General features: G+C 39.9%; 1 protein-coding gene across 3 annotated transcripts in view; it reads left to right on the top strand.

The window, feature by feature from the left end:
* Positions 1–18209, top strand: part of EPHA3 (EPH receptor A3) — a 309035-nt gene that overhangs the window by 27468 nt on the left and 263358 nt on the right. For all 3 annotated transcript variants that reach the window (XM_053308876.1, XM_053308875.1, XM_053308878.1), the window contains exon 2: positions 3121–3185. In XM_053308876.1, the coding sequence (XP_053164851.1) occupies positions 3121–3185 (65 nt within the window). The remainder of the gene's footprint in view (positions 1–3120; positions 3186–18209) is intronic.

Below are 18209 nucleotides of genomic sequence, written 5' to 3' on the forward strand. Positions count from 1 at the left end.
CTTGGCAGATGAGTGGCCGCCGTCCTTCTTTCCACCGTGGCGGTGCAGCAAAGAGAAACTCTGGGAGTGGGAGGACATCCCCACTCCCACATCCCTTGGTGCCCCGTGGCACAAGCACAAGGGCAGAGAGCAACTGCTTGGTGCAACCACTCTGTCCCTGGCTCGCCGCCGGAAATGGCGGCAGGCCAGGGATAAGCCATTTAACTCGGTGGCAATTGCCCAGATGATCACTGGCTGACGTTAAGCAAAGCACAGGTGGTTTGCTTAACCAAAAGAACCACAGGTTGCCATATTTAAAAGTGGGGCTTGGCGCGAGTGCAGCACCATGAGCGACCTTGTTCCCAGCACTTCACACGTGTGGCCTAACTGAGGCTGGCTGCCCTAATATAGGTTATGTTGCATGTGTGAATACTCTTGGTATGCTATCTCATTATAGCCCCACATTGGATACAGAAGTGGTATAGTGGTTAGAATGCTGGACTAGGACTGGGGAGATCAGAGTTCAAATCCCCATTCAGCCATGATACTTGCTGGGTGACTCTGGGCCAGTCACTTCTCTCTCAGCCTAACCTTCTTCACAGGGTTGTTGTGAGGAGAAACATAAGTATGTAGTATACCGCTCTTGGCTCCTTGGATGAAGAGCGGGATATAAAATGCAAATAAATAAATATATATATTATCTTTTTGTCTAACTTGTTCAAGATCGATAAGGGTTTATAATTGTTGGAGTGTCTGCTATTTTTATGTAACAAAAATAAGCAAAACTAAAAGACACCAATATATTTAATTACGGGGGTCAATAGGTTTTCTGTCATTTGCTGTTTTCTTAAACCAGTATTAATTGCTTGTAAAAAATGTTTGTTTAGCCAACAGACACTTAAGCTATATCTTTTCCTAGTTAATCTATTGTTGTCCCTAAATTTAGTGTTCTAGGTGAACAGCCTTTTCCTCAGATTCTTAATACAATGATGGATCATGTTGTGACACAGTGTCCATTTATATCAATCATTTTCTCTTATGTGCCTTTGAAGCCTCTGTGGAGGCTGTTGGAAAAAAATTAAAGTAATTGTATTACAGAGATTATCTGTTGAGTTTTATGAAAGGTGATAGGAATGAAATCCTGGGATTCCCTTGACACAAATGTAAGGTGTATCTCACGGGACTTGTTTAGTAAGCAAAATATTTAGATTATAAAAATGTTTCTAAGCAAATTTAATTAACTGAGCTTCTCCCTAAGAAACGGGTTAGAAAGAAAAATTCTGTTTACTAAAGTTTTATTTTCTATGCACCTTTCTAGCAATAGAAACAATTTTTTCTCCTTACAGAAGATGAAAGCCAATATTACCAACATAAAGCCCTTTTCAAAAACCTAATAACAAATAAACAATTTGCTCACCATGTTACTATTTTCTTGTTGGCTGGATGACAGGTTCAGAAAAACTCAAATCAGTTTCCCAGGTTTGAATATTTATTTTTCTGTTGCTTTCAGGAAACAAATATGTTTTTTCTTTTTTTCTTTTTTTTTTGAGAAAAGTTTGTACACAAAACTGATCTTGAGATCTGGAGAATGAGTATCTATTTGCATATGGAAATAAATTGAAATTCTGAATATTGCTATAGTGTGTATAAATCTGGGTGACTTTTAGCTTTATGACATTAGCATTTTCCCCACAGTTATGTTACATTTGTTTGTTGCGTGTTCAAAAGCAGAAAAAGTTAAATAAGAATTAATTATATTCTGGGTAGCATCCAGACTAAGTTAGAATCCATGCTGGATAGCATCCATTGACATGAATGGGATTTAATCCATTACTTAAGTCGGATTAGAGTTGTCCTAATGTGCTGCCAATAATATCTGTGTCTCAAAAGAACTCTCTCTCTCTCTCTCTCTCTCTCTCACACACACACCCTATAATGCTTAGCTTTGAACTTTAGCTCATACTTGGCTTAAAACTTTAAATATTGGAGCAAAATCTTAAAGCTCTGTATTAAGTTGTGATGTTCTGAGGAAAAATTACTCTGAGTAGTTGGATTGGAATTCTTAACTTTTCCTTCTAATTTCAATAGGAAATTACTTTAAGTAATTTTCCTCAATATCTCAGGCACTATTCATATTTGTGAATTAATAATTTTAATTTAGTTATGTATTTGGAAACAATCACAATGACTTTCAGCTTCTACAGTTGATTGATTTATTTGTGCTATATTTTAATTGATGAATGAACAAACATGGGATGGATCTTATGGAATCATGTACTCATTTGCAGCAGTTAGTGAGTTTGCATGTTATGAGGAACTGTAGAGGCTGTTTTTATTAACATATAATAATATAATGGCTGACATTTTGTATGACTACTCGTTACTCTAAAGGGCTACTTAATTTCAGTGGAACTCCTGTTGAGTAATTTAATCAGGATGTGTAAATAATAATAATAACAATAATAATAATATAATAGCTCTTTTTATTGTAAAGGGCGTTGACAAAAGTATATTTTCCTGGATTTCAGTTTAACATTTGTTTTTAGACTTTTAATACTTTCTTAGTGAATTTGCAATTTAAATTTCAAACATGCTTTAAAATACCAGATCTTGTCTGTCTTGCTGGAAAACTAGAAGACTGTTAAAAAGCTTATCTAAGAAAAAAAGTCAAACTTCGCTTGAAATTACTTTTTTTAAAAAGTCCAATGTAAATGAATTAGATGATTAATGAATTAGAATAAGACAGAAAGTAGGAAGGCAAAGCCTGTGGTCAATATTATGATACACATATCATGTTAAATTTGCAATATTTTTTTTAAAAAATAACTAGTTAAATATAGTTGCTTCATTCCCCTGTCTATTTACATGTACGCATTGACTTGAATTTCACACATTTTAGGCAGGGTGCGGGGAGGGAACCTGGAATGTGAGAGAAGCTGACAAGAACTTTTTAAATTTATACCTCTACTACTGGTTATTTGGAGAAAGAAGCATTGCTTTGTTTTGGTTTGAAAAGACCACATCTACTATGTTTGTGGTAGTTTAACCTGAACAAGCTGATTTCTTTGTAAAGCATGGTTATGGAGCTTAATTGAACAGAGGCAAACAAAACTGATTCCACTTTATTTTGTCTTTTTGTAGTTAATCTGCTGGATTCAAAAGCAATTCAAGGGGAGCTGGGCTGGATCTCCTACCCATCACATGGGGTGAGTTTATTAGACTGTAAAATGGGAAAGTGTTGCTACAGATCAGTGTACTGTTTAACCAGTTTTTCCTCTTCAGAGACCACCAAATCATAGGGGAACGTAATTGGAGTCTCCAAGTTTCTTTCTTTCTTTTTCTTTTTTTCTTTTTCTTTTTCTTTCTCTTTCTTTTTCTTTCTTTCTTTCCAGTTTGCAGGCAAGTGTGCGTGTGTTTGTTCTGAATATGCTTTGTATTTCAAATATTATTGAAGTGTATGTGTCAGTTTCAAAAGAAAGCAGGATAGTGAGATGAAATGTTGTTCTTCTTTAAGAAATTGCTCTCTGCATGGGCTGACATCCTGAAATGTGTGTGCAGCTGGTACATAACAGCTTAAAGCAGCGCGAGGGCTCAGAAAAGGGGGTGGGTGGGTTTTTGTAAATTATATCCTCTTCCTCTTTGTGCCTGCTGAAAATATGTTCCTGAGGGCTGCACAGTCGCCAGGGACTTGATAACACAGAGTGCTTCCAAGGAAAGGGAAGATCATTGAAAATTGCTACCCCCTGTGTGAGTGCCTGCACTCCTTTAGTCTAGAATGTAGCAGCTGCATATATGCTTCCTTTGCTGCATGTGTGCAGTCAGGATACTGGCCGTGGCTTGTATTTACAAAATATACTGGCTATTTTCATACATGATTCTTAAATCAAACTTGAATTTCTCTGCTACTGTTCCGTGGATGTGTGATCATTATTAAGGAAGAAGAGAAAAGTGGCAGGCATTTGAAAAGTGAATGAACACTTTGGCCAATGTCGGTTTTGCATACAGCCTGAAGCATGTATTCCTTGAAGCTTCTCATGTGAAAATACCTGTAGTACAGCTCCGGAAGATATAGCATGATGATTTTTAGTTGAGGATTATAGCCAGAGATATGAGCAAAGAATCCCATTTGCAATCTAGCTGTACTTTTAAATCCAATTTGCAATCTAGCCGTACTTGGCTTTTCAGATATCATGCTTTTCTGTGGCAAGGGTGTAACAACCAACAGATAATGGAGCACAAAGAAGAAGTGGAAAGAAATCCTGGCAACAAATACCTTTTAAAAATCGAATTTTACAATAAGGGATTTGTTTAAAAAAATGTTGTTTCCTCTTCAGTAGTCCTGAATCACTATCCAGACTCTGATATTATGTCATATCATTAAAAAAAACAAAACTAAACTAAAAACCTATGAGTACAGTGTGAACTTTTTCTCTTCACAATAAGAGCAGGGCATCTGGTTTATCAGTGAAGGCTCTTTTCCTCATGGACTAGAAAGGCATTCGACTTGGTCAGAAGGCCATACTTCTTAGGGCTACATCACAACCTTGGAGAGCCACTGCCAGTCAGTGTAAAGACAATACTAAGCTAGATGGACTAATAGTCTATATTGGTATAAGGGAGCTTCCTGTGTTCAAGACTGCAAAACGTTTGTATCTCCAGAGAAGGCTAGTTGTCTCTCTGCGATATGGCTAAGCTTTTCAGTTTTCATATGCAGTAGTTTCAAACACCTTCCTACATGGGAGCTAACTGAAACATTCATCACCAGAGTATGGAGTGTAATCTTTTCACAGGACTATACCACCAGGGCTTCCCAACGTTGGGTCTCCAGATGTTATTGGACCAACTCCCATAATCTCCAACCAAAGACCACTGGGGCTGGGGATTATGTGAGTTGAAGTCCAATACCATCTGGGGACCCAACGTTGAGAATTTCTGCCTGAGACTACATGTAGGGAATCACTATGAATTGCTACATTTCTCTGCAATGACTATACTTAAGGGGAAAGTTTACTTTACAGTACCATCCTGCTCATGTTTGCTCAGATGTATGGCCCAGTGATGTATGACCCAGTGGACTTTCTTACATTTCTGTCTTTGACCATACATATTAAATATGTAGTTTGGTTCATTGGGTTTTGTCCCCCACCTTTCTTTGTTTTTTGGGAAAATAACAGCCAAGGAAGTAGGATGATTAGAATCAGGACTGTGATGAATGGGAGGGGTTTGTTTGTTTGTTTTTTTAAACTCTTTCCTGCCACATGATGCTATTATTCTGAGAGGGAAGCTTTCATTTGCACCACTGGAAGCTTCCTTCCTGACGTAAATAGTCGCTTTGGGTGCCCAACTTTTACCGTTACCATGGCACAACAGGAGAAAGTAGAATAATACTTGATGTGTGCTGATCAGATATGATCAGGCTCCTCTGTGACTGCTGTTTAGCTTTTACAAACAAACAAACATGGAGGCTGTTCTCAAAACCAGCCTGACCCTGCCTGGGCTGTCCGAGGCAGGGTTAGGCTGGTCATGAGACGTGACAGGATCCTTGCGGATCCCTCTGCTCCCCACCCACCTAACCCCCTTAATCACCTGGTTTTTAGCCCAGGTTAAAGGTGCTCTCACACCCTTAACCTGGGTGTCATGCATGCAGCCTGCGGAGTCACAGAGATGGGTACACAGAGCACCCGTCTGAGGGGAGAATCCCCAATGCAACACACGTGCCGTATTTTGTATTGAGGAATGCCTGGAGGTTGGAACAACAGGTTCTGGCCCCAGATCCCTCCACCCTCTTCTATGCTTCACGGAGCTGCATGGAGCAGGGCTGCCCATGTGGGTGTGCAGAAGGTGCGCTGAAGAGGGTCTGCTTGGTTATTTGGGGAAAAGGTAAGGTGAAATTAGCCTTCTCCCTGCATCCTGCCTGCCTGCCCAGGGCAATCGTGTGGACTGCCTCATATAGGGCCACGCTATTCATTTAAAATAATGCATGGCCCTTAGATTTATTTCCCCGATCTATAAATTTTGTAATTGTAGTTTGGTACTGACACAGGGGTGATTTCAAACAAACCATTCTGAGTACAGGCCTTCTGAGGTAGTACAGTACTGTGATTTCCTTCCATGTTAACTAAAATCTACTGTGACATGCACCACATTAAAAAACAAACCATGCCAGAATCAACTTATTGAACTAATCGCAGACTGTGAGAGTGCTTGTTTCTAATCTCTGGTTGCTTGATAACGTAAAACTTGGGTTGCTTATATTTGGCTCTCCTTTCACCACACCTTGTTTCCAAAAGAATGCTAAATCTTTTCAATTACTCTCCAAAGTATATCAAAATATATTAGTCATCTAGTCTAGACAAGGCAGTGTTGGGTTGCCAGTGGGGATTCTGCAGTATGACAAGATTTAGGTGACTAAAATGGCAGGGAGATGATTTGTAGGTAGCAGTGGGTGAAATGCTTCATTTCCAAATTCCATTGGGAGCACCTGAAAATCTCTCAAGCAAAGCTTGTCCAAGTGAATCAGTTCTTTTCTCTGAATCTGTTTGATGTAATCTATTTTTAAAACGTACTAAGTCAGATTCAAAAATTGACTGGTGCTGGCCGTTCCTAGAAAATTATCTAAATAACCAGTACCAACAGATCACCCCCCCCCCCCCGAATCATTTATTTATTTATTCAGTTTATATACCAACCTTCCTAAAGTGGCTCTGGGCAGTTTACATTAAAAGCACATAATAAAACAATTAAAAACAACAACATTGGAATCAGATTAAAACTCATTAAAATTAAACCTAGAACTAAACATCATTAAAAGCCAGGCTCCAAAGATGGGTCTTTAAGGCTCTCCTGAAGGCCTTCAATAAACACCAAAATTAGTATTTATTTAGTTACAACATGTTTGCATGGGCTGGTTTAGTTACTCTCCCTAGGAAAATTATAAGTATGCTCCAAGGGCTATTCCCTGATAAGATTTTGTTCTCAAATGTGAACATACTTGCAAGTAAGGAAACAGCACTTCTGCCAGTAAGTGGAAACATGCAGCTGAACACACATACTGTATGAGGGGGTGGCAAAGCCTGAGACCTATATGGCCTCTCAGTATTGCAGAGAAACATGTTTTCCTGTTCCTCGGTATTCCTCTGATGGGCAGATCTGTCAGGTTTAAATTAAGTTTTGATTATTGCAATGGGCTTGAATCCAAATAACTGTGCATTGGACAACAGACTTAGTAAGATGCTAGATCATCTGAGTAAATTAAGGGAGACTGTCGCACGTTAATCCAGAACTGCAAGGCTTCCTTCACACAATGTATTATTTCTTATCATGTAATCATGATATGATTACATGATTGTCAAGATGGGAGTCCCTTTAAAATGGGATTCTGTCTCTTTATGCTATCTGAGGGCAAACTGACATCCAGCACCACTACACCATGGGAGAAATATCAAGATAGAGAGTGTTGGCTGCTTAAACCCCATGGAAGCTCTGGTCACATGGAAAGCTAGTTGGTTTTGTGTAGCCTCCTGGCCATGCAGCGAACTGAATGCTGATACACTCTCTCTTTGCCAGAGCTTTGTCCAAGCCATTGTAAGTGCCTGGCTTCTTGCATGAGGTCTCTCTGTGTGCTACAGTTGTCTGCTGTTCTTCATTCTCAGAGGTGCAGGATGGGTTTTTAAGCAGCCACCACAGGTATTCAACCATTTAGCATCTGACCATGCTGTGGTGGGCCAATAATTGTATTTCTACTTTTCTTGCAACTGCTAAGAACTCTGTAAAGCGTTCCGGATGTGTGCTACTGGCCAGCACCTCACATAATTGGGAACTAAAAAGAACCAGCTCAACCTATAGTTAGAGCAGGCATGGGTTGAGTTTCCTAGTTGTCATGGTGAATGGGTTAGGATTCCAGCCTTGGGTGGACTAAATTTCCTGTGGAAAACTTTTGTTTCATTCAGAGCTATTGCTATGACAAGCACTTTCTTGCACCTTTTGAGAACATGGCAATTCTGCTTATACTACAAGCTAGTAGTAGTAGACGTCGTCGTCGTCATCATTCCTATTCTCCAGGGCACTGAAAACAGTTTATTGTGAGGGGGGCAGGCCTAACTGAATGCCCAGTCACACACTACATGATACTTTAATTTTATCAACAAACTTCATGATACGGTAGGGGTACGCAACCTTGGCTCTCCAACCTTTATAGAACTACAACTCCCATCCTCCCCAGCCACAATTTAGAGTCAAGCTAGAGTCAAGGTTTCCTACCCCGCTTTAGGGGAAGCCATGATGATAACACCAGTATATGTTGTTTTGTACAATAAGTTCTGTGTACATGTGCCAACCGTATCCAATGGTTTGGGAAGGCAACGCTCTCCCTGGGAGGAGCAGACAACTGGAGAGTGTCATGGCTAATTTTATTTTATTGTGCATTGTCTTTATTATTTTCAGTGGATGGAGCAAGTGACTAGTCTTTTTCTTGCATTTGCCCAAGGCTGCCATATGATTCTAATCTCCTGTATTTTAGCTCATCTCTTTTCAGTAATCCCTGGCTGAGTATTGGTAGTGTTTTGCAGAGTCTCAGCTTTGCTCTTTTGGCAGGCACTCTGCTTCACTTTCCTGCTTTGTTGGTCTCTCTGTTGAGGCTCTCTTGCCTCAAACGCCTAAAGCAGCAAGAGGCAAAAAAGCTGGCACATGGATGAAGCAGAGTATCATGAGTGTTGCAAGAAACAGACGTGCCATATTAAAAAGACATGCCATTAAAAAGACCCCTGTGTCTCATGTAGCAGTTTGGTTAGGCTTTGGAAGCCTGGGTTGATCTGGGTAAGTTTTAGCTATGCATGCTGTTCTGATTTTAATTTCTTTGGAGAACAAAGCTAAGAATAAATCTTAGTCTTTACTGATTCTCTTATAGGATAATGAGTTGTCTGCATTGCACAAGCTTTGTTTATACTGGGTTTTGTCATGCAGATGAAGGAAAGAAGGAAAAGACTCTGAAAACTGTGCTTAAAAGTTCTCCCACTCTTATTCAATTAAATAGCAAAACTTCTATTGATCTTAATGGGGCAGTATTGGTCTGAGTGGTCTAGTATTTAAAGCACAAGCATACAATTGGACTTCTTGGACTATGCCTGTGTTTTAAAATCATTGCAGAGGAAAGTACTGCAAGAAGTGAAAAGAGATTAGGTGGGAAAGACAATATTTTTGTAGCCCTTTACTTCTACTATATTAATTAAAACTCTGTGGGATCTACATCTGTCTGAGACCTTGCTAAAATATGAACTTAAACTTCAGGGGGAAAACATTTATAATAAAGATGTCACATCATTTTGAAACATTGCTAATAGCTAAGGTGATTTACAAGGTAAAGTTAATAGAGCTATGTTCAAAACTGTGACTCACAAATGAGGGTGTTGGTATGATGCCAGCCAAGCTCCAAGGCACAGCAATATATTCCCATCACAACCTATAAGTGCAAGTATGCGGAGGCAGGTTACTTTTATAAATCTAAAAAGACTACTTACCCCTCTCTCCTGGCCACCTTGCACTATAGAAGATATCCAATAAAGTTATCTTAGATTTATTTATCTGAGCTGTATAAGGGTTAATCCTAAACAGTGGGGGGAAACCCAGAATTCTGTCTGGCTGCTTCAGTATTCTCTAGATATTTTTCATTATGGTTATCTGACCTGATTCACAGTGATACAGAATTCCTGAATATTCATTTTTGTGATTTGCCCTCATTTGTATTCATAAATTTGTGTTCCACTTGATAACTCTCTGATGTCAGCATTTTAACCCTGGATTCAATATGATAAGCCTCTAAGAATGCCATAGTTTCAGTTTTTGAATTATCCCACACATTCATCATGTTAGCACTTGTAATATGGTGATCATCTGGTCAAGCTCATTCAAACCTGTTGGGAGCTTGGGCCCCTCCTGAAAGCAGAGCAACAGAACTATTATAAAATGTGCAATAGCTTCATATACTTACACTTGATTGCAAAGTCCACAGAGATAATATCCTTCACCAACACCTGCATGTGTGCAATTTTCATACTGTCAATCAATCAAATTTGTGAAAGGGTCTGGGAAATGAGAGCCACTTAGTCTTTGCCAAGCATATTATTGATATGCTGATTAAGCATAACGCAACTGATTATTAACTGCAATTCACATAAATTACACAGTACAGATGTGGGGTAGTGGAAAGAAAAGCAAGTCATTTCAATCAATAATACAGATAAAATGTATACGAGAGACTACACTTTACTTACTCATGTGAGAAGTTGCCATGGCTTCAATTCAGTTTCTTCTTAGTTGAATGTCGCAAATGCCCTTAGTCTTAATTTTTATGCTGAAGTTGCATGCATCAGGTCTTCAATGTGCACACAGGGTGCAGATTAACTTCAAGAGACGATGGAATGCTGGTGCAAAGCTGTCTTGTCCTTTGAGGTGAATGGGGAACCATGTATATAGTTCAACCATTCCGTATGCACTTGAACAAGAGCGCTGTGAGGTACATTGGCACATAAAGGGTTTTTGACTGGATACACAACATCTTAAATCAAATATCTCTTCACAGAAGTGCCTCATCACCACCTGTCAGCCCCAGGTCCCATGCTTACAATGACTATCATAGTTAGTGTGAACCTACACATCTCATAGCTGCTACTTAATCACAGAAAGACATTGAAGATGGAGCAATAAGATCCTTTTCAATGATGTACAAAGTGCCTGTATAATGTGTACAACCTTCTAATGTTTTTTAAAAATTGGGGATGCATTTGAAAAGGACACAAATCCTTGGTCAGGAGTACTTAGAACTGTGCCAGCACTGGATGCCATATATGTGAATCATAAGATGTGGGTCACAATCTGTGAGACCATATATGTACAGTCACTTAAACAATTTAGCATGATTCACATTGCTCTTTTTTCCATTTGTCTCTCAAAGCAAATGTGTGTTCCCATGAACAATCTGGAGTTATTGCATGGGGTCCCTTGTCACACTGCTTTCTTTGGTGGCCCTATCCACCCCCAGCACAGTACCTCCAGTGACTGTTGCTAGTGTCTATCTTGTGTTTCTTTTTAGATTGTGAGCCTTTTGGGGACAGGGATCCATCTTCTTTATGTATTATTTCTCTGTGTTTATTATTATTGTTGTTGTTATTAATTTCATGCATTTATATTCTGCATTTCCTGAAAAGTACAGCACAAGGAAGCATGCACTAGTCATGTGATGCAATGTCTTTTTGTTCACAGCTGTTTCTTGATTGGGGGCAACATATACATAGTCTGAGATTATTTTGATATTCAAAGGTAATGTATTATTGATTTAAATTGTGGACAAAACATTAGGTGGGAATTTAAATGCCTTGGTAGATATCTAAAAGAAGCAGGATATGAAAGGCATAATTAAGAGAAGGGAAGCACTCCAAATGCTGACGGTCACTTTCTTCTTATAATTTCTATTACTCATGTTTTCCTTCCAGTTAAGCAGTTTTATCTTAAGACCTTTAAAACTATTTTAATTAAAACTTGCAAGAGTTTCTTTAAAACTTGGATGAGTTGCCATTTGCCTAGCTCTAAGTTTATTTGACCAATGATTTCCCTCCTTTTAAAAACTCCCTCAGTCAATTAATGCATATTTGCACCCAAGATACTTGTTAAATTGGGTGTGTGTGTGTTTGTTTTACAGAAGAAAAGGACACACCTTAGGATGAATGTAGTGTGTGCGTGTGCATACTCACAAGTGTGTATGTGTCTCTATTCTATAACACAGACATGACTAATTGATTTTAGTGTGTGTATATACATGCACTAAAATGAAACAGACAATATAACAAACATACAAGTATAAAAAAACATGTGAAGTCATAAAACACCTCCCCTTTCTAATTCTGACACAAAAAACTAAGCTGGTTTAATTCTGTCTTTATCTCATGTTGCATCTAGCAGTGTGATTTCATACTCTACATATCACTGACCTACCCTGAGATACATAGCAAAAACAATACTTGGGCATATTTTCATGCATATTTTTTATCCTACAGTAATATTGAGGTGCCTTTTTGTTTTTTAATTTTTGCAGTTAATAGATGTCTATCGATTTTCCCAGTAAGTTGTCTTAGATTCAAGCACTTGAGCTTAGCTGAGTTGTGGCTGAAATGGATTACAAATCTCTTTGATCCTGCTTGGCTATCATAAGTACTTTTCCTGCCAAGAGCTTGTATGGAGTAAAGATGGTGAAACATGCTTATATAAAAGTGAAGTGTTACACATAAGAAGAACCAAATCCACAAGCATAACATGGGGGATAACTAACTTGCTAAGCATTTAGGGACTTCAGTTTAGATCACAAACATCAACATGAGGCAGCAACATGTTGTACTAACCAACATCTCCTAATTAAACATTAGTATGATCTCATTTGGAGCTCTGTGTTCAATTTTGAGGGCCACATGTAAGGAATCATAGTGACAAGGAGACAGTTACGAAGATTGGGAGAGGGATGGAGAGGAACTGTAGCTCTGTGACAGAGCACATTTTGCAATTTTGTAATTTTTAAATTGTAAACCATCCAGAGATGCAAGTTTTGGGCGGTATAAAAATATGTTTGTTTAAATAAATAAATGTAGAAGGCCTCAGGTTTAATCTCTGTCTGAGAAAAATCCCTGCTTGAAACCCTGGAAAACTGCTGCCAGTCCTTGTAGAAAGTATTGAGCTTGATGGCCTGACTAAAGATAAGGCAGCAAGGTCATTCTCACAACCAAAGTGCGGTGGGCTGGGAGGAAGCAGGATCCTACCTTCCTTCCCCCCCGCCGATAATTTGAACCTTTTCTGGGCCCCGCTGATCACATGCATACGTGACTGATGTGGTGGCAAGCTCCAGAGCCGAGATGGGAGCGGGGAAACTCGTGCTGGGTCCTCTGAGCAGGGGCGTAAGTATTATAAGGCAAGGGAAGACAGTTGTCTGGGGGCCCACTGCCTTGGCCCCCCCCCCCGAGGCAAGTAACATGACTGACTCCCTCAGCCGCGCACCTGCCCGGGCTTCCTTGAGTTGTATTCATTCTCCGAAATTGATGTGAGTGTTAAGACCTGGAGCTACCAGAGCAGCATGCCTTTCTCTAGTACCATTAAATGACTTGCATCGTCCACAATTTACAAAACCTTTAAAAAATAAAATTTAGGATGATGTTCTGTTGTGGCACATAGGGGTGTGTGTGTGTGTGTGTGTGTGTGTATATATATCTTATGCTTTTTTTTTTTTAGGTTGTGAACCCTTTTGGCGACAGGATCCGTCTTATTTATTTGTTATTTCTCTGTGTAAGCCACCCTGAGCCATTTTTGGAAGGGCGGTATGGAAATCGAATAAATAAATAAATATATAAAATTTTACTATGCTTTTTGTTACCACTATTCAGCCCCATTTAAGATTTCTTTACTTCAGGAGCTGAGCTTCAGTGGGAGGGGGGACATTTTAAAATCTCTTCTCTGGGCCCACTCCAACATTGCTACACCCCTGCCTCTGAGATCCCACAATGCACTGTGCAAGTAGTGGAACTGCTGTCCTCAACATTGTAGCAACTCCATTCTGCCTGGCCTCTCTCTCTTTCCCCTGACTCTGTAATAAAAATGGTTGCTGGCTCTCCAGGAGCAGCTTTGCAAGCTGTGGTGCACAGATGACCAAAAGGTGAGGTAGATGGGCTTAGTTTTCCTCCCACCTAACTTCTTACCTGGGTCTGGAGCAGCTGAGTTGGGTGCCCTTCTGGTGGCTCAGATGACATGAGCTGACATGAGGTGGGTTAACTCTCTAGTACCTGGGTAGCTCGTGTCATGAGAATAGCCTGTGTCTTATCTCTTAAATAGAGAAAGCTGAAAGGTGTAGGTATCTTTATGCTTTTGAAGTGATTCACAGCCTAGTTTCCGGTGGGATCGATAACAGTCCTGGGCAGCAGCACAAGTCCGAGCAAGGGGATCCAATCCTGCCTGTCTGAAGGACGATGGCGGTCTGGCTGCCATGCTCCTGTGATTTGCGCCCTGGTCTGGAAGGAGATGTGAGGTCTCAGCCACTGCACAGATTTATAATGATGGGATTGAACTGGCTTGCCAGCAACAAAAGGAATTTGTGAAGAGTTCTGTAGAATGCAAGTGGAACTTAGCAGAAGCCCAGCAGAAGCTTGACAGTTTTGCACTGCACAACTCTGAATCCCTAGACCAGGAACATGCCAAAGCACAGACTGCAGCTGCAGAGTTGAGATGGAGGGAAGAGGAGTGGCCCCCGAAAGAGGAGGCATTAAAGCAAAAGAAAATACAGGAGCTGTGGAACACAGATGTTGTTAGCAGGGAGGTATTTAATAAGAGGTTTTTTCCCCTTTATGTTTTTGAATGGAAAATTAAAATAGAACATGTGCACTGTTTTCCAATTTTAATCAGAATATATGAAGGAGGACTTTATCTCCTCAAAGTATGTAGCTGAAAGGTAGCAAGAACTTAAGAATCTCATTGTTTGAACAGGCCAAGGCCAATTTAATCTAGTACTCAGTTTCTGACAGTAGCCAGCCTGATCTCAGTGACAGCCATGTCCCATCCTAGATATCAGCTCACTGGCTGACATCAGACTAATGCTGTGCTGGTGCTATGGAGAAGAGGCGAGTTTCACCCATCTCCTCTTCCCCCTGTAGCTAAATGGTCCCCAAAAGTCATGGATTCCCCCCCCCTTTTTATTTTGATGAAATGAGCCACAAAATGGCAGCCAGAAATGACCACGGTCATTTCTGGCCTTCTAGGAACCACAGATACATGGGTTTGAAGCCTTTCATATTCACAAATAAGGTCGTCGGGTGTCTGTTTGACACCTGTGGATACACAAAACCAGTTCTCTGTATATTGAGGTTTGCCTGTATTTAAATTTGTATATTGCCATTCATAAAACATTAAACAATAATAAAATCACAACAATAAAACCATAACAAGTTCATGACACAGCACAGCTAATAGAAACAGCACCTCCTAGAAGGCAAAGGACTGTCTAAATAACTAGATTTTCATTTTCCTGGTAAAGGTAGCAAGGGCTCCATAGGCGGGTTTGCTGCTGTGGTGCTGCCAGGATTGGGCCCATTCCTCGTGGTACACGAGGCTTCCTTAGCCTGGTTTTGAATGCATGTGTATTCAAAACCAGCTTCACTGTTTCAAAAGGCCCTGGATGCAGACTGGATATGACCGTTGGACCTTAGGTTTCCTACCTCCACTCTTGACTGTACGCATGCAAAATAATTATTTAAGCCATCACACACAGATCCCTGCATTCCTGTCTTCTGAAAGTGACAACTTTATACATTCAATCAGCTTGTGATATTTTGTTCCCAGCTAGATTTTTAAGTCGATAATAACTCAAAAGTAACATAATAGAAAATATCAGTTTGTTCCAATGTAATCTACACTTCTTCCAGTAATCATTGCCTACTTTTCATTTTTTGAATATTTCCTCTCTTTTTTTAAATGGCTATGCTCATTCCCCCACCCCCCAGCTCTTCTGATTAAAATAATTAAAACCACCACCAACCTAAGAAAAGCAGTTAAGAATATAGCAAGAATCCAGCCATTTCACATTTGAGGGGAGGGGGATAGCACTGAAAGACCATCTTATTTAATTACGTATATAATCAATCATTCTGCCATTTGCAAAATAACTTGTTACAGATTGAGTATCACTTTTCTGTGGTTTCCAGAAATGTACGTTTCAGCTCCTATTCTGAGGCCTAAATAAAGATTTTATTTAGAAAGTGTACTGCGTATATTTCAGCTTCCCATTTTCCCTTTTAACTTCGATGCTTAGAAACAGTATCATTTCCCTTGCGGGTAGGCATTTTATTCCTGTCAGTCTCTCCATATAAATGCAGACCATTTGTGAAAAGTTATCAGAGATGAGATCGCACTGGAAGTTCCCCCTCACCCCACTCTCTAAAGAAAACCTTTACTGTCATTTCTAAGTTTCCTAATGTTCTCTTATGCTGAATGTATTTGCATAAAATACTGTGGAAGAAAATGCTGATGCTCACTTGGAAATAATATCCAAATAGTGTCTTTAATGCAAATATCAGCTCTTTATTAGATCATATTTATGAGCCTGGAGGCCTTGGAAGAAATTGTATTTTGTAGCATGCATGAACCCACGAATGTGTTGGCTGTTCATTTCCACCTTGGACTCCTTAAAAATGATGCATCTGCACTATCTAATGCTACTATTAATTTAACTTTTAGAACACTATATAACTAAAATGTCTTTACAAATTAGTTTTCAGATTGCCCTGATACGTTTAATATGAAATATACTTTCTTGAGTTGCCAGATGTCGCAGGTGCAAAGGGAAAGCTTTGCTTTGTTGTTGTTATTCAGAATACCAAATTGTATGATTTGTACATTTTGTTTCGCTACATCTCATGACAGAAGTTGCTAATTATACAAATTGCCCTTTCAGGTGGGGATGGCTCAAGATCTGAGAGGGTGCTCGGTAGTGCCATATATGGGCCCCTTTCTGTATGGGAGGGCCCTCCAGTACAGTGTGTGTGTTTTGCTTCTGCCGTAGGCAAGAGTGTTCCTCTTCCTCTCCTTCTGTCCAGCCCATTGTGAAATAGGAGATTGCACCAGAGGTTCCTGCCATGGTGCAGAGACTTCTGGGGGGAAATTCAATTTCTGGATGGGACAGACAAGAGGGAGGTGATGGAGTGATCTCTAGGCCAACAGAATTGCTCTATTATCTCCCTGAGGTGAACATTTCACAGTAGTGGGCTGACTGAGGGCACATATAACTTATAACTGGTGAAGGTTGCTTTCTAGATGAAGAATTCCCAACATTGGGTCCCCAGATGTTATTGGACTTCCAACTCCCATAATCCCCAACCAAAGGCCACTGGGGCTGGGGATTATGGGAATTGGTCCAATAACATCTGGATACCCTATGTTGAGAATCCCTTGTTTAGAGAATACACTCAATTGTTCTTATGATTTTTAAGCTTTTTCAACATTTTGTAGTCATGGTTTTAATTTTTTTCTTCAACTACATAGGCTAAGAATTTAAACAAAAATATAAATTTTGATTTTTTAAGTTGACATCAGAGTCAACTTGTAGTCCAAAATCTTGTTTTTCCCCCTTGACTTGGTGATACTTGGGCTCCTTTGCTAGGTCCTGCCACTCAAAACTAAGAACCTTTTTGTACTTGCAATCTCCCAGATCCTCAAGTATTACCCATGGACCCAATTTATATGTTTCTTCTTTATGGGTTTCTGTGCAATTTTATATCATTGGATTTCTTCTGCACCTGCACAGACTCTCAGAATGTTCTAAAGCTTTTCCTCATTATGTTTTTGGTTGGAGCCCCACCCCCTCAGACATTTCAGATAAAGGTGTGGTTCACTCCTTGGTTCTTCGTCAGCCATCACTGTAGTTGCTTCATTGAGAATACTCTGTGGCTTCAGCAAAAAAAGTAAAGGGGAGAAAGCACAAAGGATAATTATTTTCCAGGAATGTTATTCTTGATGACCAGGAAAAATTTGAACTCAATGCAGCATGTTCCCCAAGGGATCCATGGACCCCAGGTTAAGAACCTCTGGCTAACAACCTAAGAAATGCCCTGCAGGATCAGACCAAGGATCTATTTAGTCCAACATCCTGTTCCCACAGTGGCTAACCTGATGCATCTAAGAGGCCCACAAGCATAGCATCAAGGCAGTAGCTCTCCTATCCTGTTACAGCAGCGGGTATTTTGTAGCATGCTGCCTCTGAGCATGTAAGCTCTGTTTAGCTGTCATTATGAACTGTAAAACAAAACTAGCTATTATATAGTTTCTGATACATAAAGTAATACTACTGGCTGACACCCAGGCTAATAAAGTTCCAGTGCTTCTGAATCATTTGGTATAGGACCATAGGAAGCTGGCTTATACAAAATCAGGCCATTGGCCCATCTAGCTCAGTATTATCTAGACCAGGGATTCTCAGCTTTGGGTTCCCAGATGTTACTGGAGTTCAGCTCCCATAATCCCCAACCAAAGGCCACTGGGGCAGGGGATTATGGGAGTTGAAGTCCAATAGAGACCCAAAGTTGAGAACCCTTGGTCTAGACTGACTGGTCGTGACTCTCCAAGGTTTCAGGCAGGAGTCAGATTCAGATTTTATTTATGTTCATTGACCAACGATAAAACCAAAAGTTACAGTAACAAAAGAACAAGTAGCA

The sequence above is a fragment of the Hemicordylus capensis genome, chromosome 3, assembly GCF_027244095.1.
Source record: "Hemicordylus capensis ecotype Gifberg chromosome 3, rHemCap1.1.pri, whole genome shotgun sequence".
NCBI classification, from domain to species: Eukaryota; Metazoa; Chordata; class Lepidosauria; order Squamata; family Cordylidae; genus Hemicordylus; species Hemicordylus capensis.